At 37.0% G+C, this 24,761-nt stretch overlaps 1 protein-coding gene across 4 annotated transcripts in view; it reads left to right on the plus strand.

The window, feature by feature from the left end:
* Window positions 1-24,761, plus strand: part of OXR1 (oxidation resistance 1) — a 483,216-nt gene that overhangs the window by 165,710 nt on the left and 292,745 nt on the right. Inside the window, exon 1 of one of the 4 annotated variants that reach the window (XM_004047426.4) lies at window positions 13,738-13,861. The exons of 2 other annotated variants lie outside the window; for them this stretch is intronic. In XM_004047426.4, the coding sequence (XP_004047474.1) occupies window positions 13,836-13,861 (26 nt within the window). In that variant the 5' untranslated portion in view covers window positions 13,738-13,835. Of the gene's footprint in view, window positions 1-13,737; window positions 13,862-24,761 lie in introns of those variants that run through there. One more of the 4 variants, XM_019032278.3, reaches the window with a different exon arrangement.

Genomic DNA, 24,761 nt, shown 5'->3' on the forward strand with positions numbered 1-24,761 from the left:
TCTGGTGTTATATGCATGCATGTTTTCGTGAGCATGTATAGCAGTAAGATCATTTGAATTACTGTGGCCCCAGTGGTAATAGGCAACACTGCTCTTCCACTAAATCATAGAGAAACCTTTCAGAGAGTTTTGCATTTTGTCAAAGTTTAAGAAAAAGCTAATTTTGTGACAGAGTTGTAAGCTTTATTAAACTGAACAGATGAGGAGAAAGAAATGAAACTATTGAAAAACTCATTAAGGGTTGTAATTCTAGAGTATAGTACGGACAGTTTCCAAAAGAATAGGAGCTTTTATGTGCTCTGAAGAAGCATACTTTATGGGTGATGTCATGTGTTTTGACTCTGAAGCTATGAATGTCACTAAAACAGATAAGAAAAAAAATTACTTTTCCAGGGGTGATAATTTTTCCTTGCTCATAGTCAAATTATTCTGAGAGACAAAGAAGCTGAGCTTAATTTGTAATTTGTAACAGTTTAGACAGAGGTTAATCTAAACTTTACTTCTACATTTATCTGTGCTAAGAAAAATTAAAAATTTGCTAATGTTAAAGTTGAATGGATTCAGAAAATACAATCCATTAATTCAGCAATTCTGTAATTAGTGCCTACTAGGAATCAGATGCTATTCCTGATGCTGGGCATACAATTATGAATAAAATCATTGAGGTCTCTACTTCCTTTGAGCTTACTGTTAGTGGAGGAGAGAGATAATAATAAACGCGTTTCAATGAGAGAGCATCCCATGGTGAGATGACCATTGCTATGAAGCATATAACACAGGGCGGCATGACTGAAGGTGAATGGGTAGGGGTGGGGAGGAGCTGCCTTAGCTGTGGTGGCCAGGTGTCACCTCTAAGGACGTAACAGTCAAGATAAGAGCTGAATGAGGGATCACTGTGCAGACATCCGGTGACAGACTCTGCAGTACAAGGAACAGCAAATGAACAGTGCTGATTATGGGAACATGTTTGCTGTGTTGGAGGAAGACAAAGGTCAGCGTGGCTGAGGAAGTGAGGGAGGGAATGGTTGGTGAGGTTGGCATGACAGGAAGGGGGCCGTGGAGACTTGATAAGGAGTTTCTTAAAGCCGATTTCGAAGAGCTCTCCTTGGCAGCAACACCTTACTTGCCGACCTTATTGCTCTTGACAGAGTCTCTACTTGAACATAGAAAACGACAAAATTACCTTTGAATCCGGGCTTGTCAGTCATTCAGTCAGGTCTTCTCCCTAATCACCCTCAATTGTGAGGATCTGCGATGCTATGAAAGGCAAGTGCCTGTTCCAATAATTACCAGTACATCTGTTTAATCACTTAAACATTTAAAGCCTGAGATATTCATATGTTCATGTGACTTTATAGGCACATCGGGGACTTCTGAATATGAATTTATGTCCCATGTAAAGAACCAGTACACTCTCTCTACATGATGGGATGGGGTGACCATCAAACTGTGGAAAGTGGGTACATTTTGACGTGAAATAAGAGTGATACTATTTCACTATAGTTTTCCTTTACTATCTGGTGTTCCAGAACATTCCTTCTTCACCACCATAGCATGTGGCCCTATCAAAGCCCCTCTATATTCTCAAGGCTTAGCAGTCTCAGGTATAGTAACCATTCTTTGTGTGACATATTTCGTCACCCTTCAGTGCTCTGATCACTCACTACTTTATTGGATGTTGTTGGTCATACAAATATGACCAAAAGTGATCTAACCAATCAAAAGTGGGTCAGATGGATGAAGAGTAAAGTAGAGCTTTACATTCTGGATGCTACATCCATTTTCACTATTTAAGGTCACCCTAGCTTTTTTGAAATCCACTTCACATTTTTTTTCCTTTCCAACGAGAAATTTAAAATAATCATCTCTTTTAGTCTAAAAACAAAAACAGATACTGTTTATAAGCCTTTCTTCATAAAAAAATTAGAGCTAGTAATTATTGAAGTTGATAGTAGCAAAAGCCATAGCTACCATTTCATGTCTCCTGTTTATGTACCATACAGTCACCTAGACCCTTGCATATGTCATTTCTGGTCGGCATGAGGCTTCTATCAAGTATTTATTATTATTCTCAGTCTACATATAAAACTGGAATTAAGAAGTTATGTAATCTCATTCAAATTTTCACTACTGGTAATTAGCATATCCAGGATTCAAACAAGATTTGTTTGGCTCAACAGCCCAAAGTTGTAATCACCTCACTCTCTAGCCCCATTTAAAATCCAAATAGCCACCACTGTACTGTATCCCAAGAGTTTTAAGAATATGAGCTCAATTACTCCTCACCACAGCCTAATAAAAAAGTGTTTTGTGCCTATGCAAAAAAAAAAAAAAATGAAGATGAGAAGTTTTCTTCAGGACCTTACAATTTCAAGTGACAGAAAACCTAAGTTTTAATGGTTTAATGGTTCATATAAAGTCTAGGGGTGGGCCTGGCTTCAGTCATGCCTAAGCCTAAAGGAGATAATCTCCCTCTCTTCATCTCTTTACTGTATGTTTCTCTCTGTCAGCTACCTTCACACATAGCCTTCCCTGCAGAAGTAGCAGAATAGCTTCCAGCAGCTACAGGCTCACATCCTCTCTGATCACCCTGGAAGACCAGCCATGCCTCTCTCCCTGTAGTTCCTACAGTTTCTGGAATTGAGTGTCATTTTCCTTGATTGGCTTGACCTGAAATACATGCTCCCCCTGGGGCAGGAAGATCAGCTCAGTGCAACTCAAACCCCATAAGAAGAGAAGTGGTACATTGTACCTTCCCCAAAAAGAAAGGGGGGTGACTATTGGCTGAGCAAAACAAACAAACAAAAAAATCTTTCTATGTGCCTCCAGTGCAATAGCAGTAAGTGGCATAGTCAGGACTCAGATCCAGATTCATAAGGCTCCAAAATACTTTCTCTTACCCTTTATGCTGTCTTTTATCTCCATATAATTGTCTTTTAAAATTCATTGTGAGAGTATCTGTCAAGCTCTTGTACTTCTGTTAAAAAAATTATTATGGAAGTGATGTTCAAAAGCATCAGCATACTTGTGGTTAATCTCTTTTAAAATAGCAAGTCTATCAATGTACAGGTAAATACTATTTCTAGAAGCTAGAAACTCTGAACTTTAGGTAAGAAAATGTAGTGATTTCGTGTCTAATTTCATAGATATCTTTGCATTAAGTAAAATGTCCCTCTTCATATCTCCAAAATAAAGGATATTTAGCATAGAATGGAATTTTTCTTACCTTATAAGACTGCACTATTTTCTGCCTTTTACACCAATGCAACTGGTCTTTATCAACAACTCACAATCTTTATTTCATTATCTTTGACCTCTGATTTAGAGGACAGTACTCTCCCCTTGGGAGAAATTAGGAAGCATATAAGCAGAAAGAAATCATGTAAACAATGGAAAGAGTACACTATTAGGAACCAAGAAACCAGGATCATGATCCCAATTTGACATTGGCTCCCTGTGAATAAGGGATGGCAAATGGGTTCTAACTTTCTGAGATGATCTCCAACAACCCTCTTATATAATCTCTTTAATGGCTGTTTTCATGTTGAATGCAATAGAGTTTTTCATATTAGCCAATAAAGCAAAACTCATTCAGACAAAATGAATTGAGAATCTATGACAAGGTACTGTGGTAGATACAGTGAAGCTGCAAGATGCCTCCTCCTGGGAATTTGTTGTCATCCCCTAAAATGCATTGTCTAATATGTGTATGACACTGTGCCAGAAGCTGGGACTGTAGAGATGTAAAGAAAACTACTTGGGGCTTATACACTAGCTGGAGAGATGTAAGCAAAAAGAAAGATAAACACAACAAGGCAGCATATTTGATGTGTGATGTGCCATGTGAACAGGACAAACAACCACTTTAGAAATTCAGCTTCTAATGACCAGTGCAGATCTTTAGGGACTGTTCACACGTACATTGTAATATGTGTGGATCTCGTTGTGTCCATGGGTATCAGCATAGAGGTAAATGTGGGAGATCAAGGTAGGGACACAAGGACTAGATTGTCAACTAATTATATTCAAATCCAGAGTCATCTAAATAAAGAAAGAGATTGGGAAGCCCACCACAAACCAGAGAAATGGTTATATCTACCTATGTTATAATGCAAAACAGGAGTCACTAGTTTGTATTGACATATGCTGTAAATGAAAAACACACCCTGAATTTCCCAGATCTAATATGAAAAAAATGCAAAATATCTCAATCATTTCTATACTGACTACATGTTGAAATGATACTATTTTGGATATACTGGACTAAATAAAACACAATTAAAGTTACTTATTTTTTAATGTGGCTTCCAGAACATTTAAAATTACATATATGGCTTATATGATATGGCTATTGGATGGCACTGGGTTTCCTGCTTTGGAACTGTGCAAATCATTTAACTGCTCTGATATTCACTTTTATCATCTGTAAAATGGGGATGAAAGTAGTGCTGTTCTCACAGATTTGTTCTTAGTGTTAAATCAAATAATACTTAATAAGTACTTACCAGTGCCCAGCTTACAGTTAGGATTCAATAAATGAGAGCAGTATGTTTATGATACAGACATAACATGTTGGTGCAGGACGATATAGCTTGTCCAATAAGTGTGGAATTAGATTAGCACTACTCCGCTTCCCATAATTTACTAGCCTTATGACCTTGGGCCAGTTACTTAACCTCTAAGTACCTCAGCCCCCACCTGCATATGAATTGGGTTTATTAAAAGATGCATCTCCATTGCTGTTCTTGGGATAATTAAATGAGATAATCCATGAACAGTGTTTAGAACCTTCGTGGAGCAAAATAATGGAAAATTATATTTGTATTGTTGTAACTGCAATTGTTCATATTCAGAAGATATTTGCTTCTTTAAAAATTGTATTTCTATTTGTGTTTGTTACTGCTATGGACTGAATTTCTGCGTCTCTTTAAAATTCATGTGTTGAAACCTTAATCCCAAATGAAATGACATTTGGAGTTGGGGGCCTTTGAGAGGCAATAAGGATTAGATTAGATCAAGAGAGTAAAGCCCCGGTGATGGGATTAAGTGCCCTTATAAGGAGTTGAAGAGACCAGAGCTTTCTCGCTACCATGTGAGGACATAGCAAGAAGGTATCTCTCTGGAAACCAGGAAGAGAGCCCTCGCCAAAAACCTGACCACACTGTTACACTCTGATCCCAGATTTCTAGCCTCCAGAACTGTGAGAAAAAAAAAAAGTTTGTTTTTTAACACAGCCAGTCTATCGTAGTTTGTTAGAGCAGCCCAAAATAAAACAGTTGTTTTAGTTTAAAAATTTTAAAATTTAGTTCAATTTGTGTTTTTCCTGATATTTGCTTTCCTTTTTTTCTGATATTTTGTTTTAAATTCAGAGATTCTAAACCACTATGTGTTATGAATTCCCATGTAGCTAAAGGCATGTGCTGGCTTTTAAAAGTCACTGCCCACCCCACCTCAATCACCTTCTTATTTGACATACAAACATTGTGGATTTTATCTTGCCCTGCTACCTGCTAGGAGATCGAGCAGAGCATTTGTTTTCTTACTACTGAATCCTTAATACTTAGCAACATGCCACCAAGTATTCACCAAAGGGTTCAATAAATTTGTTGAATGAATGAGAAACCCGATATAAATACTTACTTGAAGAATAATAATGAAATCAAGTTTTAATATAGTTCTAATTAGGTTCTGCATTTAAAGCTCTTATGTGAATAAAATCCTTGAGAATTTGTGAATTTTTAAAATCATTGACTAGATTCTGGATAGCTGAAGTTAATGGATAAGTGAGGTTTTACTGTGGCTGATATTTGGAGGCATGAAGAAAATTTCACTTAATTGACCTTTTATTTCATCTTCAACTAAATGGAAAAAAGTCTGCTCCATATTATAGAGAGAACTGAGAGTGGTGCTCCTCAGCGGTGGGACTGCATTGGTAATTTTCAAGGTGGACAGCAGTTTTAGAAACTCTAGGATGTTATCCAGATAATTGTAGTCTTATAATTTATTGATTTATTCCCACACCCACACCCTACCCCAAAAAGCTATGGTCTAATAGGCTCTGCTTTGAAGAAAAGAGTGCAATATTTTCTGGACAGTTGTGCTCAGTGCTGCCATAAGGACGACTGCACAATTTGTCCTCAATCCTAATGTCACAGGGCAATCGGCTCAATCTCTAATGAAAATGTGATGTTTTTTCTATATATACTGAAAAGTACTGCTGATTTCAGTAGTAGAGAAATTATATGGTATATTATTACATGGTAAACTATTTGGTATGTAGTTAAAGAATAAAAAAAAAAGATACTTCTATTCCTTTCTAGTTCTGGGTGATAGAATAATTTCCAACTCATCAAAATTTCATTGTTAAACCTTACTATAGCCCTAGGCATGCATCTAAAACATATCAAGCCACTGTTGAATAGATTACTAGCCACAGTTTCCACTCTCATTTTTTCTTTTCAGGAAGGCATAGGATTTGGTTTGTAATTATTATATCCTTAGATACAGAAAATTGAAAAATAATATTTAAGAGATTATTCAGCAGTTGGGATTTTTAAGTAATAATTTGGCTTTAGTCTTTGAAAACATACTGAAATATAAAACATCACCAAATTAAAATTAAAATACCAGTATAGCATGTTAACCTAGATGATAGGAGTGTTTTATCACCAATGTGTATTCCCAGGTTAAATGTATAAAAATAATTGGTACTTCCCCATTCGTACCATATTCCCAGTATTAGTATTAGCCATTGCTTAATTTTTAATAGCTGAGCTTGGATTTATAAACTTCTGTTTAAAATTTTCATTGTTTTTTAAAAAGATAGTATCATCTGCTAGGATTTTTATGGTTTTGTGTTTTACATTTAAGTCTTTAATCCATCTTGGGTTAATTTTTGTGTAAGGTGAAGGAAGGGGTCCAGTTTCAGTTTTCTGCATATGGCTAGCCAGTTTTCCCAGCACTGTTCACTGAATAGATCCTTTCCCCATTGCTTGTTTTTGTCAGGTTTGTCAAAGATCAGATGGTTGTAGATGTATGGTATTATTATTTCTGAGGTCTCTGTTCAGGTCCATTGGTCTATATGTGTGTTATGGTACCAGTACCATGCTATTTTGGTTACTGTAGCCTTGTAGTATAGTTTGAAGTCAGGTGGCATGATGCCTCCAGCTTTGCTCTTTTTGCTTAGGATTTTCTTGGCTATAGGGGTTCTTTGATTCCACGTGAAATTTAAAATAGTTTTTTCTAATTCTGTGAAGAACGTCAATGGTAGTTTGATGGGAATAGTATTGAATCTCTAAATTACTTTGGGCAGTATGGCCATTTTCACGACATTGATTTTTCCTATCCATGAGGATGGAGTGTTTTTCCATTTGTTTGTGTCCTCTCTTACTTCCTTGAGAACTGGTTTGTAGTTCTCCTTGAAGAGGTCCTTCACTTCCCTTGCTAGCTGTATTCCTAGGTATTTTATTCTCTTTGCAGTGATTGTGAATGGGAGTTCATTCATGATTTGGCTCTCTGCCTGCCAATTGTTGGTGTAAAGGAATGCTTGTGATTTTCGCACATTGATTTTGTATCCTGAGACTTTGCTGAAGTTGCTTATCAGTTCAAGAAGTCTTTGGGCTGAGATGATGGGGTTTTCAAAATATAAAGTCATGTCGTCTGCAAACAGTAACAACTTGACTTCCTCTCTTCCTATTTGAATAGCCTTTATTTCTTTCTCTTGCCTGATTGCCCTGGCCAAAACTTCCAATACTATGTTGAATAGGAGTGGTGAGAGAGGGCATCCTTGTGTACTGGTTTTCAAAGGGAATGCTTCCAGCTGTTGCCCATTCAATATGATATTGGCTGTGTGTTTGTCATCAGTAGCTCTTATTATTTTGAGATATGTTCCGTAAATACCTAGTTTCTTGAGAGTTTTTACCATGAAGTGGTGTTGAATTTTATCAAAGCCCTTTTCTGCATCTATTGAGATAATCATGTGATTTTGTCTTTGGTTCTGTTTATGTGAGGGATTACGTTTATTGATTTGCATATGTTGAACCAGCCTTGCATCCTAGGGATGAAGCCAAGACTTGATCATGGTGGATAAGTTTTTTGATGTGCTGCTGGATTCAGTTTGCCAGTATTTTATTGATAATTTTCGCATCGATATTCATCAGGGATAATGGCCTGAAGTTTTCTTTTTTTCTTGTGTCTCTTCCCGGTTTTGGTGTCAGGACGGTACTGGCTTCATGAAATGAGTTAGGGGAGAGTCCCTCCTTTTCGATTGTTTGGAATAGTTTCAGAAGGAATGGTACCAGCTCCTCTTTGTACCTCTGGTAGAATTCAGCTGTGAATCCATCTGGTCCTGGGCTTTTTTTTCGTTGGTAGGCTATTAATTACTACCTCAATTTCATAGCTTATTACTGATCTATTCAGGGATTCTATTTCTTCTGGTTTAGTCTTGGTAGGGTGTATGCATCCAGGAATTTATCCATTTCTTCTAGATTTTCTAGTTTATTTTCATAGAAGTGTTTATAGTATTCTCTGATGGTAATTTGTATTTCTGTGAGGTCAGTGGTGATATCCCCATTATCATTTTTTATTGTGTCTATTTGATTCTTCTCGTCTTCCTTCTTAGTCTAGCTATCGGTCTATCTATTTTGTTAATTTTTTCAAAAAAACACCTCCTGCATTAAGATTTTTTGGAGGGTTTTTCATGTCTCTATCTTCTTCAATTCTTTTCTGATCTTAGTTATTTCTTGTCTTCTGCTAGCTTTTGGATTAGTTTGCTTTTGCCTCTCTAGCTCTTTTATTTGTGACTTTAGGGTGTTGATTTGAGATCATTTTAGCTTTCTGATGTGGGCATTTGGTGCTATAAATCTCCCTCTTAACACTGCTTTATCTGTGTCCCAGAGATTCTGGTACGTTGTATCTTTGTTCTCATTGGTTTCAAAGAACTTCATTTCTGCCTTAATTTCGTTATTTGCTTAGGAGTCATTCAGGAACACGTTGATCAATTTCCATGAAATTTTGTGGTTTTGAGTGAGTTTCTTAATCCTGAGTTCTAATTTCATGGCACTGTTGTATTGAGAGACTGTTTATTATAATTTCAGGCTTTTTTTGCATTTTGCTGAGGATCATTTTACTTCCAACTATGAGGTTGATTTTAGAATAAGTGCCATGTGGTGCTAAGAACAATGTATACTCTGTTGATTTGGGGTAGAGAGTTCTGTAGACGTCTACTAAGCCTACTTGATCCAGAGCTGAATTCAAGTTCTGAATATCCTTGTTAATTTTCTGTCTCGTTGATCTGACTGATACTGACAGTGGGGCGTTAAAGACTCCTACTATTATTGTGTGGGAGTCTAAGTCTCTTTGTAGGTCTCTAAGAACTTGTTTTATAAATCTGGGTGTTCCTGTATTGGGTGCATATAATTTAGAATAATTAGCTTTTCTTGTTGAATTGTTCCCTTTACCATTTTATAATGCCCTTCTTTGTCTTTTTTGATCTTTGTTGGTTTAAAGTCTGTTTTATAAGAGACTAGGATTGCAACCCCTGCTTATTTCTTTGCTTTCCAAGGCAATTCCATTCAGGACATAGGCATGGGCAAAGACTTCATGACAAAAATGCCAAAAGCAATTGCAACAAAAGCCAAAATTGACAAATGGGGTCTCATTAAGCTAAAGAGCTTCTGCACAGCAAAAGAAACTATCATCAGAGTTCACAGGCAACCTACAGAATGGGAGAAAATTTTTGAAATCTAGCCATCTGACAAAGGTCTGATATCCAAAATTTAAAAGGAACTTAAACATATTTACAAGATAAAAAACAAAGAAACCCATCAAAACTGGGCAAAGAATATGAACAGACACACTCAAAAGAAGACATTTACATGGTCAACAAACGTATGAAAAAAAGCTCAATATGACTGATCATCAGAGAAATGCAAATCAAAACCACAATGGGATACCATCTCATGCCAGTCAGAATTGATTATTAAAAATCTAGAAACAATAGATTCTAATGAGGCTGTGGAGAAATAGGAATGCTTTTACACTGTTGGTGAGAATGTAAATTAGTTCAACCATTGTGGAAGACAGTATGGCAGTTCCTCAAGGATCTAGAACCAGAAATAACATTTGTTCCAGCAATCCCGTTACTGGGTATATACCCAAAGGAATATAAATTATTCTACTATAAAGATTCATGCACACATATGTTTACTGCAGCACTATTTACAATATCAAAGACATGGAACCAACCCAAATGTCCATCAATGATAGACTGGATAAAGAAAATGTGGTACATATACACCATGGAATACTATGCAGCCATAAAAAGGAGTGAGATCATGTCCTTTGCAGGGACGTGGATGAAGCTGGAAGCCATCATCCTCAGCAAACTAACACAGGAACAGCGAACCAAACACCGCATGTTCTCATTCATAAGTGGGAGTTAAACAATGAGAACACATGGACACAGGGAGGGGAACAACACCCACCAGGGCTTGTTGGGGGTGGGGGGTGAGGGGCAGGAACTTAGAGGACGGATCAATAGGTGCAGCAAACCACCATGGCACACGTATACCTATGTAACAAACCTGCACGTTCTGCACATGTATCCCATTTTTTTAAGAAGATATATTAAAAAGGGTAGTATCATCTGAAAAATTTAGCTACAAAATTCTTGTAGAAAATGTATATGTACACACACACATACCCCCCATATATATATACACCACACAGATATTAGCATTATGATAATTTAATATAAATCACAGTATTTAAGAACAAATATGAGTAGTTTAGATATGACCCTGGGCAATAGGCATTAGGAATTCAAGGAGAGTTCTTCTAGTGTTTCTAAATCCTTTGTCTAATGATTCTACCAACAGAGCCATTTATTTACAGGGAATTAAATGGAAACTGCTAAAGCACTCCTGATAATCTCCACCTGCTGTCCTATTATTAAAGAGCCTTGGATTACAGTGAAGTAGACAAACACACTCATCTTACCTATTTTATTTCTAGTATAACCTCACAGACTAGTGATACGTTTGCAGTCATTTAAGAGGCTTCATGTAGCATGAAATACCAAAGAAGAGTGAAATCTGAATCATTCTAAAACAAACCACAATACAGAGGTGAAAAGTACCATGAGTCTTAACAGCTTTATTGTAAGAGTCCATTCAAACATTAGAATTTTCACAGTGCCAGGTGAATCCTTCTGCAGAATACTGAAGTATACTGTCTGGTGCCCGCAGTTTGAGAGCTGCTTATTATTAACTGGGTCATGATTCAGGACAGCACCCCAGATGCACCACTTCCAGCTTGTGCTAAAAGACGACTAGCCTCATTACCATGCCTGTCTCCTATGCACCCTCTCACTTACTTACCAAGTCATCATTTTTACCATCATTTCCAACCATGTCCATCATCTGTTGCCTATTTTAGACCTTATTTACTTTTTAAGTATACTCTAGATGTCCACTTAATCAGATTCTATGTGAATATAAATGTTAGGGGCAGAAATGAAAGGACATTCATACTAATTAATTCGCAGCTTAGCACTATTCATACTGCGAGGCTTTAGAAAGAATTTCTAGGCATGGCAAATCATATCTTCCTACTCCTCTTCAAGTGCAAAAAAAGTGCAGCTCCTCCTGGAGAACAGTGGCAAAAATGAAATGTTTGTGGAGCCAGGCTATGTCCTTTCTTAAAAACAAGTTGACTTTAATTTCGCCTGGGTTGGACATGCTGATTAACGGAAACAGTAACAAGACCAGGGCCTTACAATGTTTTTCAGACCCTACTATCTGCAGAGGGAAGCAAGAAGAACCCTTTCTTACTAGGCTATCAAATAGAGATTGGCTTTGTGAAAGTTTTCTTTTCCAGTCCAGGCAGATGAATTAGAGTGAAAAATATGAGGGTGATGAGAAGTGGTTTGTCTCCCCATCCCTGATACCCTCTAGAAATCTGCAAGGTGGACACTTGTGTTCAAATGTGGTTCATTAACAAATAAACTTGTAGTCTAAGAACATTGCTGTAACTCACTTCTACTTTTCTTTACAAGTTAAGGTGTGGAAATACCCTGGGGCTATCCTGTTTCATTACTTCTCTGAATCCACAGGGAACTTCTCCACTTAGAAATCAAATTTTTGAGGCCAGGTGCCATGGCTCACGCCTGTAATCCCAGCACTTTGGGAGGCTGAGGCGAGCAGATCACAAGGTCAGGAGTTCGAGACCAGCCTGACCAACATGGTGAAACCCTTTCTCTACTAAAAATGCAAAAATTAGCCAGGCGTGGTGGTGTGTGCCTATAATCCCAACTTCTCAGGAGGCTGAGGCAAGAGAATTGCTTGAACCTGGGAGGCGGAGGTTGCAGCAAGCTGAGATAGCATCACTGCACTCCAGGCTGGGCAACAGAGCAAGACTCCATCTCAAAAAAAAAAAAAAAAAAAAACAACTAAAAAATCAAATTTTTGGCCAGCCACAGTGACTCATGCCTGCTATTACAGCTCTTTGGAAGGTTGAGGTGGGAGGATTGCTTAAGGCCAGGAGTTCAAGACCAGCCTGGGCAACATAGCAGGACCTCATCTTTACTGAAAAATACAAAAAGTAGCCAGGCATGGTGGTATGTGTCTGTACTCTCAGCTACTCTGGAGGCTGAAACAGGAAGATCACTTGAGAGGCTGAGTCTGCAGTGAGCCAAGATGGTGCCACTGAACTCCAATCTTGGCAACAGAGCAAGGCCTTGTCTCAAAAACCAATCCAAAACAGAGAAAACAAAGAAAGGAAACTGAATTTCTGTGATGACCTCTGGTGGAAGAAAACTTAATAAGCTTTTATCCCACCCTCAACATATTCCTTGAAAGACACATAGTTCATTCTTTCTGGTAGTTCTATTTGTTATAATGCTGTGTAATTTATAGCTGAAGACCATGTTTACAAATTTTGTGTATTATCATACATATCTCTTATTTCTAAAATAAACTAAAAGTCAAACGTTACTTTGAGGGCATCTTAAATTTTTGAGGGTATTAATTTGACTTTTGGTAACTGAGGCTAATCTCTATTAGAATGCTTCACAAGAAATCATTAATCTACTTTATCTGATTTTTCTTTTAATATAAAGGGAAAATGGTCTGATGATATAAAAAGATCTGAAAGCAATGTATGAAGGGGAGGGAAGTATGGTAAAGTGCTGAAGAAGTCAGTGTCTGGGTTCTTACAGGACAAAATTCAAATCTCATCTCTGCCACTTACTAGCTATGTAACCTTGGGCAAGTTCCTCAACCTTGGTAATTTTCTATTGTTTATTCTGTTCGATGGAAATACGAATAGCACCTCCCTTAGAGTCCACTGTGAGATTAACGAAGTCATGCATTTAAATCACTTACCATAATGCCTAGCACATTGTAAGAACACAATGCATTACAGTGATAGCAATGTCAATATCAATATTCTTGTGTTCTTTGCTTAAAAGTCTGATATGGGCACTATCTCTAAATCGCTTCTGTGTTTTCCTTGTAGCATACAAACAAAAATACACTTCCAGAAGATCTTTCTCACATACATATCTGAAGAGTCATCGTATTTAATACCCTCCTTCGTTGTACACACCGAACGGCATATTCTTTGGGTGATAACAGCTTGCTATGTGGGATTTGGGTCTCTTTTTGCCTTAGATGTTGGTCTGATACTAGCCCCACCCCCCAACAGCCGGGCTCCTGGCGGAGGTAGTGGGTGGAGCTAGCGAGACATCTAGTACCGGGCTCACAGGTAACAGAACTCTGATCAGATCCGCCCCGGCTCCCACACAGCTATAAGGTTGCCTGCCTGCCTGCACAGAAATGACGAAGGACAAAAACAGCCCAGGGTAGGTGGGATCTATCAGCCTCCATCTGTTGTTACTTCCTGTGTTATGAAGAAAACGTTTCCTAGTTCTATTATAAAATAGCTCTCTGATTTCTGTGCAAGTGAGAAATCAAATCTTTGTGTTTATGGGACCAAACAGATGGATTTCTGTTGCCATTTGGTTCCTGGCGAAGTGGGACCGTGAACAAGGCAGACTGCCGAAGACATAGGTACTAAAGAAAGGGAAAACCCTTCTGATATGTTTGCTGTGCAGTATTCATTGCATACGATCCCTTTCAAAGTCATAGTTCTTCGTATTTTTAAATGCTGTTTTTCCTAATTTCAGCTCGGCACCACCTATCATTTACGAACACAGTTTTATTGTTTGGTGTAAGCGGTTTTAAATGGCTTAGGGAGATAATCATAATTTGTATTCTCAATTAAAATATATTAAGCACATATATTTCAGTATGTTGTATTCAGCTTAAATATATTATTTAAAATAATCTAAAATTACTTGGAAAAAAACAAAATCATGAAAAATGTTGTCTGTATTATTCTGTGAATAATAGTTTCAACCACTTAATATTTTAAACTAATAATAGCATAGGTCTAGCAACAAAAAATAATTATTGGAAATTCTTATTTTCAGTTGTTACCGGCATAGACCTCATTACAGGAATAGGCCTCATTGGCTTTGGTAGATGACCAGGTGCTCTTTTAGAAAATCAGTTAAAACAAAAGTGCAGAAATCTACCGCCCCCAGAAGCAAACTACCTTTACTCATGAATTCTCATTATTCCTGACTGTAAGAATGCATTTTCTTTTTCGTTATTTCTGTCAGGTATAGATAACATCATTGATGTTGTTAACATCATTTAAATTTCAAGATTATATTATGCTCTTATATAATTAAAGCTATTTTGTTCTCTGGTATAAAGTTTATAGGTGGGCAGGTGAGAAAAACACAATTTTTGAAAGTTGAGTACTTAACCAGATTACTTAATTAGCACCCTCTTCTGCCTGGCTTGACATTTATAGTTGATCATGAATTTGCATCTTGGAAGCCAGAAAACAACAATTATCTGGAAATTTAATTTAAAAAATATAAATTTTGCCTGACTTATATTTTAGGGGTTGAAATTGCCTTGTTAAGAATTAACCTCCCTCAGGTGATGTTACCCCTCTGATCACTTTTGACTCTTCGTTTAATTATAAGTAAATAACTTGCAGTTCTTCTTGCCTCACTTCCATCAATATTTAAACAAGGAAAAGCATTCATAGCTGTGAGCCAAATGCAGCTAGCTACATAGAATACGGTTTAGTCACAGAACCAATAGAATTACCAGAAACCTCAGCAAGTTATTCCTTTAGAAGTAGTCCCAGATACAACACCACTTCTACTCAAAGCCAAAGTTATTGTTGAATGTAGGCTACACACTGTTCTGTATGCTTTGCCTGTATTAACGGCATCATCACCACCACTCCTGCAAAGTTTGTATTGTTATAATTCCCATTGTAACTGATAGCATACTGAGGCAAGAAAAGAGTAAGCAAATTATCCAGCTCCACGCAGCTAGTAAATGATGATGGTAGAGTCCACAGCAGCTTGGTAATAGATTTCTTAAAAATTAAAACAAATCCAATCCCAAATTACTTGTTTAAAATTCCTTTTACATTTCCATCATTAGATATTCAAATTACAAAATATGTACATATTGATACAAATAAAAGAAAAATCTTAATGATGCCACATTAGGAGGATTTCTTTTACTTTTTTGTCTTTTAATTTGTTTTTTGCTGTCCCTTGGAGTCAGTAGGGGCCACATCCCCTTTCTAATCCTACTCTCTGGGCATGGAGAGCACTTTCACATTTTTCTTCATGCTTGCCACATGTATGCTGTCTCACAGGCATGCACACTTTTAAACAAAAATAACAATATAAACATTACTCTGAAACTTAATATTTCATCAAGTCGTATAACATAGTGCTTACTCCAGGCCAGTAAAGTTGTAGCTGAGCTTTGCATTGATGCATAATATTTCATGTGATGAATGAACCATAATTTATTCATGCAATGATGGATGTTCAGATAAGAGAATGATCAATTCCTTGAGTGTTTTAAATAGACACCTGACAGAAAGAGTGAAATGAGCTAGGTGCTTTTACCAAAGCTAAGGTCTGATTATGAAGATGTTCCTCATAACGCTGCAATTTCTTAGTGATTAAATGATCAAAATTATGCCTGACTACCTCCCAAGTACACATTTCTTAAATTACTCCATATCACCTGAAAGAATGTGGTGAATCTTTTCATGTTTGTCCGTGTGGTATTTTCAGTTTAGATTCTTTGTAGCAAAGTGGAAGGAATTGGTACATTTAATATTAAATTTTTGTTGTTGGAAAGGGAAGAAAAACACTAAATTATTGCAGTTCTAAATTATGGCTTGAAAAGGAAAAGCAAAAGCAATCAAAATACGAAGCAGGAAAAGAGAGGCAGCTCTGAAATCAACACATTGCCTAGGACATTCTCCCTAAGAGTCTGCTCTTCTTGGCTGATGCAGCAGCAGTGCACTGTACACAACAAACTGCCAGTCCCAAACTCCTCGTAGTGCCAACTAGCATTCCAAGTAAAACAGAGCAGACCTTTTAAAGCCACCTAAGTATCTCTTGAGCATAGGAGTATGATTCCTTAAATGCTCTTATACTTTCATTTTCCAGAGCTCTGAAAGAGGGTGCTTTTTTTTTTTTAAGTTTTAGTTTTAAGGCAAAGCAAAGCTTTGGCACCGATTGATAATTTGCCTGTGCACCTCAGAAAAGTAATTCCTTTCTTAAGAACAAACAGCTTATCTAGTCGTTTCCCTAACTTTTCTTGCTTCTAGAACTGAAGCAAATTTGCTAATTTTGTAGTATTCTGTAAAGCAGCAAACTGTGATATTCAGTGAAGTTCTCACTGCAAATTGGGAACCGAGAAAGGATATAACACATCCTTTGCACTCCTATAGAACCTATCAAGGCTAAAGATGTTGAGCCTGACTCTCTTAACAGCTCCAGTGTCTGAAACAAATATTCTAATGTCTAAATGAAATTGTGTTCATTCCCTCAGGGTTTAGTGTAAAACAATATGCTCTTGAGGTGAGGAAAAGAAGGCTGTCACCTGAGCATGTGAGTTTTCATGTTGATACTCTGAACATTCCATTCTAGACTACCTGGAATCAAGGACCACATCTGAGTGTGTGATACTTGCAAACAGTTTGGCTTATTATCATTGCAATTGGAAATCTTACAAGCATATATACTGGCTCTAATATATATTTTATTTATACAGATGAATTATGCACATTTAGAAACAAAAAAGTTATCTGTAGAATACATTATAGTTTTCATTCTTATACACAGATCAGAATAGAGTTAAGAATGTGTTCTTTTAGCTTTGCCATTTTAAGCAATTTTATATATACATAATCATTCACTTGGGAGCCAGTTCAGTTTCAATTTATGTAATGATTGTTTTTAATTTAGAATAACAGGAAATTTTCTTTTTTTCTTTCAAATATTAGTTTTGATGATGTTGAAGTATGCTGGTTGAAAACTTTATGATTTTGAAATAGCACAGAGACAGAAGCATTACGTTGCTTGATATAGTATAAGATTTTGATTGTTTTCTAGAAACATCGTCTTTGTTGAGATTAGCAATAGAAGTTTTAAGTATTCTGCATATATTTCCAATTTGGTTCAACATACATTTCTTTAGCTTTTATTTTTTGCATGTCCCTTGACTTTTTTAAAAATAAGAATATTCAAAAATGAATAAAACATGATTCCTGCTCTCCAGAATTTTACAGGTTAGTAGGTGAGACTGAGAGTTACATGCTTAAAAACAAATGTGTGTAACAGCAGGAAGGCTGCTACTGCTCAAACAGTAGGAAGTTAAAAACATGAGAACGTGAGATGATTTGGGGAAAGGGAGCATATTTGACTAAATGTCCACTGTGTGCTCAGTTTGGGGTCCCAGAGGCTAGCCGACATATTGTATGCAGGACACATGGAACATAGTCTAGCTCCTAACTCCATCTGCATTTGGTTTCTGTCTGGTAAGCTCATGTGTAATTACAGACTCAGGACAAAGAAGTGGTTAATTCTTCAATGGTAAATTAAATATGATACAAGATGGAAACCAAACTCCACAAATATCCAAAAGAGAAGCATGATATTAGCTGAAATTTTTATTCCATTGCATTTTCTTAAATCTGTGAAATCCATGTAAGTCTGAACTTAAAGACAGCACTATCTTTTAATTTAGCCTATAAAAATTTCAGCAAACCAAAATGTTTGTTAAAATAACCATTAACCACATATATATCCGAATATTCATTATATATATAAAATTTCTTTAAAATATCATGCTCAGAAATAGAGTAAGTTTTAATTAACAGGAAAATTGATTCATATCTTGTTATCTTTACCAAAAAATAAAAATCACCACCAACAACATTCTGTATCTATGGATGCCTTTTCTTTCTGTTACATCAAAGTGCATCATGGAATTATTCTGAAAATAGGGCCACCCACTCTATTTGATATTGGACTTTTAAAGAAACAAAAGTTTAACTTGGTCACCAATTTACTGCTCCTGGAATTGTACTTTATGAGAACATTTCAAATTAATTGCATCCTTAAACTAGGGTCACATTTGAAATCTTGTCCTTTGCTTTTTGTTGTTTATTTTGAAACTTGTTGAAAATTCTTCCCAGGATTGTTTCTATGTGGAATCCAATTTACAGTACATTTTAAGGGCCTTTTTAAAAAACATAAAATGAAACATAGGCAATCCTTTAGTGGATCTGTCCTGTATTAGGGCTAAATTGAAACCTTTTAATAGATGTAAGGCCTTTTGGATTATCTGCCCCGAACCTCTCCCGCTATTGATAGGCATCTTGTACTAAGCCATAGCCATATATTGAAAATTGCCCCAAATGTGCTCTGCTCTTTCTCACCTCTTTGTTTTTGCACAAGCTTACCTCTGCCCAGGATGCCCTTTCTTGCATCGTAGAAGAATGTACAATGACTTCCTTGTACTACTTCTTCAAGTGCCTGGTCAGATGTGACTGCCCCTTGGAGATCTTTTCCATCTCCAGTGGTGCTGTGCACTTCGAGCTCACCCAGTTGGTTTTACTGCACATAATCACATTGGTGTCATCACATCACCCATGCATCTCTTTCTCTCCCTCACCTGGGAAGACTCTTCCTTGTATTCCCCGGGTGTAACATGGTGCCTTGCCCTAAGTGTTGGGCTAACCAAAGGTAAAGTACATGGACCACTTTGAAAATGAAAAATATGTTTGATAATAGAATAGCTCTCAAATGCTTTAGTATATTTCCATCAATGTGAAGGCAGTTGAAATTGTCTGCTGGATTTCTTTGATCATGAACTATGAGCAGTAGGAATCATGTTGATTAAATTCTTTTTTTTCTTTCTCTGTCTGTGACCATGCCTTAATTCAGGCACTCATTATATCTCACACAAACTATTTCAAGACTTTTCTAACTATTCCTCCTACCACCAGTGCCTTTTCCTGCCTTCTCTCCTATATGCCACTGCTAGAGCTAACTTCCCTCAAAATGTGTCTGATCACATCACTCCTGTTCTTAAACTCTCATGGTGGCATCCAATTATAATACATAGTCCAGGCTTTTCAGCCATCATTCAGGACCTGAGCCTGTAAGCACTGTAAGATGTGAGACATTGTCATGTTTTGCTCACTGTTATCCCCCCAGCATATAGCATAGTACTTGGCATAGCCTAGGTGCACAATGCACATGGGCTGAGTAGCCCATTTCATCAAATCTAAGGTGGTGGTGATCAGAAAACACACCATTATTTTACGTACTGCTAAGAAAAAAAATCTGCCAATTAAACTAAGGCAAAAAGCATTCTTATTCTTTGAATTTTTATTTTATTCTTATTGAAAAACCATTTTTATACTTCAGGAAAAAAGATTTTATTATATGTCACTCTAATGCATAAATAAAAGGGAAACATAAGAAAAAATACATTGGTTAAGGTAATTATTACAACTTTACGTTTTAAGTTTGACCTTTATGAATCTCTTTCTACCTGCAAATCATTGAGATTTGTGTTTTTCCACACAGTATTCTCCATTTCATCAGGAGTATTAGATTTGAAGCATTTCTTAAAAGAGTGATTTTAGGCAAGCGGGTTGCCTGAGCTCAGGAGTTTGAGACCAGCCTGGGCAACACAGTGAAATCCTGTCTCTACTTAAATACAAAAAATTAGCCAGGCGTGGTGACATGCACCTGTAGTCCCAGCTACTCAGGAGGCTGAGGCAGGAGAATTGCTTGAAGCTGGGAAGGGGAAGTTGCAGTGAGCCAAGATGGCGCCACTGCACTCCAGCCTGGGAGACAGAGTGAGACTCTGTCTCAAAAAAAAAAAAAAGAAAAATTATATATGTATATATATAAAATTTAAAAAGTAATTTTATTTCAAGTTGCTGACACCTACTTTGCAAGTTTTGATGTCCATGTATAGGTAGTGACAACATCAAAACTGCTACCAACCCAATAGCATCTTCATTTCAGAGGTGTTAAAATGTTAAAAAATAATAATAACTAAAGTCCGTCTCAGAATTGACGATATTAATTATCTTATTCGTGGAATCAATATATGGTATTTTTAGTCTGTCCCCTACATACTCTTTCAGTTTCCTCTTCCTGCTACTCAATCCCTCACACTTTTACTCCAGACTATGAGATTTTGTGAACTGGGGCAGATGCTTTTTTGACTCTGTGTTGTTGGACTCATTCCAATGTAATTGTCATCTTCAAGCCTTTCTTACTTCCCCAGATGGACGGGGTCTCTTCCGCCTTGCCACCCTCTGAGCATTTTGTGTATACTTATTTGAATACTTCTGACAATTTTTAGTATGCATGTTGAAAGATAAGAACTAACACTATAGTACTTTTGTCTGTACCCTTGCTGCTTGCACACAGCTATTATTTGATAAAACTTGATTAAATATAGTTTGATATACTTCTTTCCTTTTATTTGCTTATGGAGTGATTTAGAGTTCCAGAGTTGTCCAGGGAGGACTTCTGTTACTATTGCTTTTATATGACTTGGTGCCCTTGGTCAAGCATCATTTAACAAAGGATTTGTTATTTTGAGTTAGTCAGAATATTTAAGTTTTGGGTTGGCCAAGGCCCATGTCTTACAAAATAAACAAATAAAAAGCTAACCCAATATTTTTATGCATTTCATCAGGATTGAACAATCTATTTGATAAATGACAATTTATATCTTCACAATTTTTACACTAAAATCATCCCAGAGACCGGAACCTAAATAAGACAACTAAAAGCAATTATAGAACTTTCAGGAGCAAGTGTAAAGTCTCAGTCGAAATACTGTCTATTGATAAAAACATTAGCCAAGGTCAAATGCATGTCCTTTAAAACTGTCTTCTCATTTCATTACTGAGTGTTAAAATTAAGAGTCTGTGTCTGAATTCCTGATGTTAGTCATGAGTCATTCTATTTATAGATGTTAATGTAATTCTCAAAGAGATGCCAACAAAGGAACAGGTGATGACCCTCTAGAGCAGTGTTACTGAAAATATTGTCGGTCCAATCAGTCACCTGGGATACTGGGCAGAAATGCAGCTACCTGGGGTCAGACTCATACCTTTGGACTCTTTTGACTCCCAGGATTCTGAGTAATTCTTAAAGAAAAGGAAGTTTGAAAGTTTGTATTTTTAGATTATGATCCATTGAATCTGATACCGCGAAAGATATATTTAGTGTTTTCCCAATAGACCTAGATTAATACCCAAATTCCAATAGAGCTCTTGGTTCTGGACAGTACAATTCAATGCTGTTTAGTCACATAATTCAAAAACTTTAAAAAATATTTTCTATAACATTTTTATAACTACTTTTTCACTATTAAATTCTGTAAACTTAATGACATTTCACTTCAATCTATACAGGAAGTTAATAACTTTTCCTTTGAATAGATAGAAGAAAGAAATAAAAAGAGATCATTTTGTATTGTATGCTTTCCAGCGGAAAAGATCTATGATATAGAATTAAATAAAAAACTTTTTAAAACAATTCTGAGTCACTGCAAGCACTCAGAGAGATGTGAGTCATCATAGGTCACCCAGAGGATGAAGATATAGCTGGGAATAGAACGAAGATACTGTCTTTCTGTCCCTTACCCACTTGCCTGCTTCCTCCAACAATTCAAATTTCATTCATTGAGTCATATGACCGTCTCATAGTGTTGTTGTTTCCTGAATAGCTTTTTATTAAGGATTTTCTGGGCTTCTGGTATACTCAGCAGAAGCAGAATTAACATTATTTATCTTAAAGCATTGGATTATTTATGAAATAAAAACAAAACTTGAAAAAATGATCAAATAATGGATTTTGATACATCTAGCATCATTGCCTTGTTTTATTTTTATTGATAAAATAAGTATGTTGGAAATTATTTAATGCCATCAATGTAATTTGAAGAAGAAACAAATGGAATCTATCTTGATGAGCAACTATTGTGGGTTTTTTTTCTCCACACCATGATTTCACCTACATGTTTTCTTTGCAGCTTGCATAACCTATAGAATATCCATCCATGATAACATAACAATACATTGGCAGCTATTTGATTACCTTTTGAGCCTTGTTAATCCCTCTGCCCAGCTGTTCTTTGAACTGGTCATGAAATTAAACATTAAGTCCCACGTCAACCAAAGGAATGATAGATGAATGGAGACTCAGGAATCCAGGAGACCAAATAAAGAAACATGTGTGTGCATGTGTTTGTGTGTGTTGTATGTGTTTGTATTCTTCCTGAAAATTCCAGTTGCATTTATTATATGCATTGTACATAATAACACATCATCAAATTGACCTTTAATTAAGTGGCTAAGCCGTCTGAGTGGCATTATTGTTTAGACAGTTCTCATCAAAATTTTTAGTAGTTCTCCATTTCTTCAGCTAGAATTTATTAGTTGAATGCCTACTTATCTATTGAAGACATTTGATAAATACCTCCAATGTGCCAGTCAGTGTGCCAATCACTGTGCTAGGTACTGGGATTCACTGGTGTGCACAATAATTACTTTGGATTAGGTCACCTTTTATTAAAAGATTAATGCTGTTGTCCCAGAAGTGGGTTAGTTAGTTGTCTTGGGATAGGTTTCTGATAAAAAGATGATTTTGGTCCCTTTCCCTGCCCTCTCTAATGTTTTCTTTACATTCTACCTTCTGTCATGGGATGATGCAGCAGGAAGGCCCTCACAAGTTGCTGGCACCTTGATATTGGACTTTCTAGTCTCCAGAACTTTGAGAAATAAATGTATTTCCTCTTTAAATTACCCAGACTGTGTTATTCTCTTATAGCAGCAAAAGCCAGACTAAGACAGAAAATTGGTACCAAGAGGTGGGGCTGTGCCATCATAACTACCTGAAAATGTGGAGGCACCTTTGGAACTGTGTAACAAATAGAGGCTGGAAGAATTCGGAGGAGCAGGCTAGAAAAGGCTAGATTACTGTAAATGGAGCATTAAGGACAATTCTGATGAAGGCACAGAAGACAGGAGCTGTAGGGAAACCCAAAATCTTCTTAGGGATTGTTTAAGTGGTTGGTCTCAGAATGTTGGTAGAAATATAGACAGTAAATGCCATTCTGATGAGCTCCCAATTAGAAATATAGAACAAGGTATTGGGAACTGAAGGAAAGGCCATCGTTCTTGCAAAATGGCAAAGAAGTTGGCTGAATTGTGTCCATGCCTGAGGACTATATTGAAGACAGAATTGAAGAGCAATAAACTAGGATATCTGGTGGAAGAAAATTTTTAAGTAAAATTTTGACAGAGCTGTGTAGCTGCTTTTAACTAGTTATAGTAAAATGCGAGTGGAGAGAAATGATTTAAAGACTGAGTTTATAGCTAAAAAATAAGAACAGAAAAATTTGGAAAACTCTCAGCCTGGCTGCATAAAGAATAAAAAAGCATGTTCAGGAGAGAATTCTAAGGGTCTGACCAAGCAACTGATCACTAAAGAGATTAATATGGATAGAAGGAAGCCAAGTTCTATTTATCAAGATAATGAGTGAATGACCCCAAAGGCATTTCAAAGATTTTTGAGGCAAGCTAGGAACTTGAGGGCCAGATTTCCAGAGAGGTTCCCTTAAAAGCTTAATATTTGCTGCCCAGGTCTGCCATGGGACTCTGCTCCCTGCATTCTGGTGCAGTGCTCTTTGGCTGTGGCTCAGTTGGGCCTAGATGTGGCTCAACCTGCTGCTCTGGAAGGTACAAGCTGTAAACCCTGGTGGGTGTCCACATGGTGCTAATTCTACAGACATGCAGATTACAAGAGCTGTGGAAGTTTGGCTTCCTCCACCAAGATTTCAAGGACTGTTGTGGATAGCCTAGGGGCCCAGGAAGAGATTTCTCACAGGAGTAGAGTTATTGCAGAGAGCCCCCATTAAAGCAATACCTAGTGGAGCCACGAGAGTGGGGCCACTTCCAAGATCTCAGAACCGTAGAGCTACCAGCTTGCAGCATCAGCCTGGGAGAACTGGAGGCATGAGACTCTAACCTAGGAGAGCTGCTGGGTGGACTGAGCCCAGCAGTCCCACAGGGGTGGGACTGCCTGAGGCCTTAGGAGCCCAATGCCTGCCTCAGTATGCCCAGGTTAATTCTGGAACTATCAGGCAATGTTGTTTTCCCTATTAGGTTTTGGACTTACTTGGGATCGGTTAGCCCTTTCTTCTTGCTTAGTCCTCCCTTTTAAAATGAGAATGTATACCCAATACCTGTCCTACCATTGTTTTTTGGAAGCATGTAATTTGCGGACTTCATAGGCTCATTGCTAGAGAGAAATTTATCTAAGGATG

Source organism: Gorilla gorilla, chromosome 7 (genome assembly GCF_029281585.2).
Source record: "Gorilla gorilla gorilla isolate KB3781 chromosome 7, NHGRI_mGorGor1-v2.1_pri, whole genome shotgun sequence".
In the NCBI taxonomy this organism is placed as follows: Eukaryota; Metazoa; Chordata; class Mammalia; order Primates; family Hominidae; genus Gorilla; species Gorilla gorilla.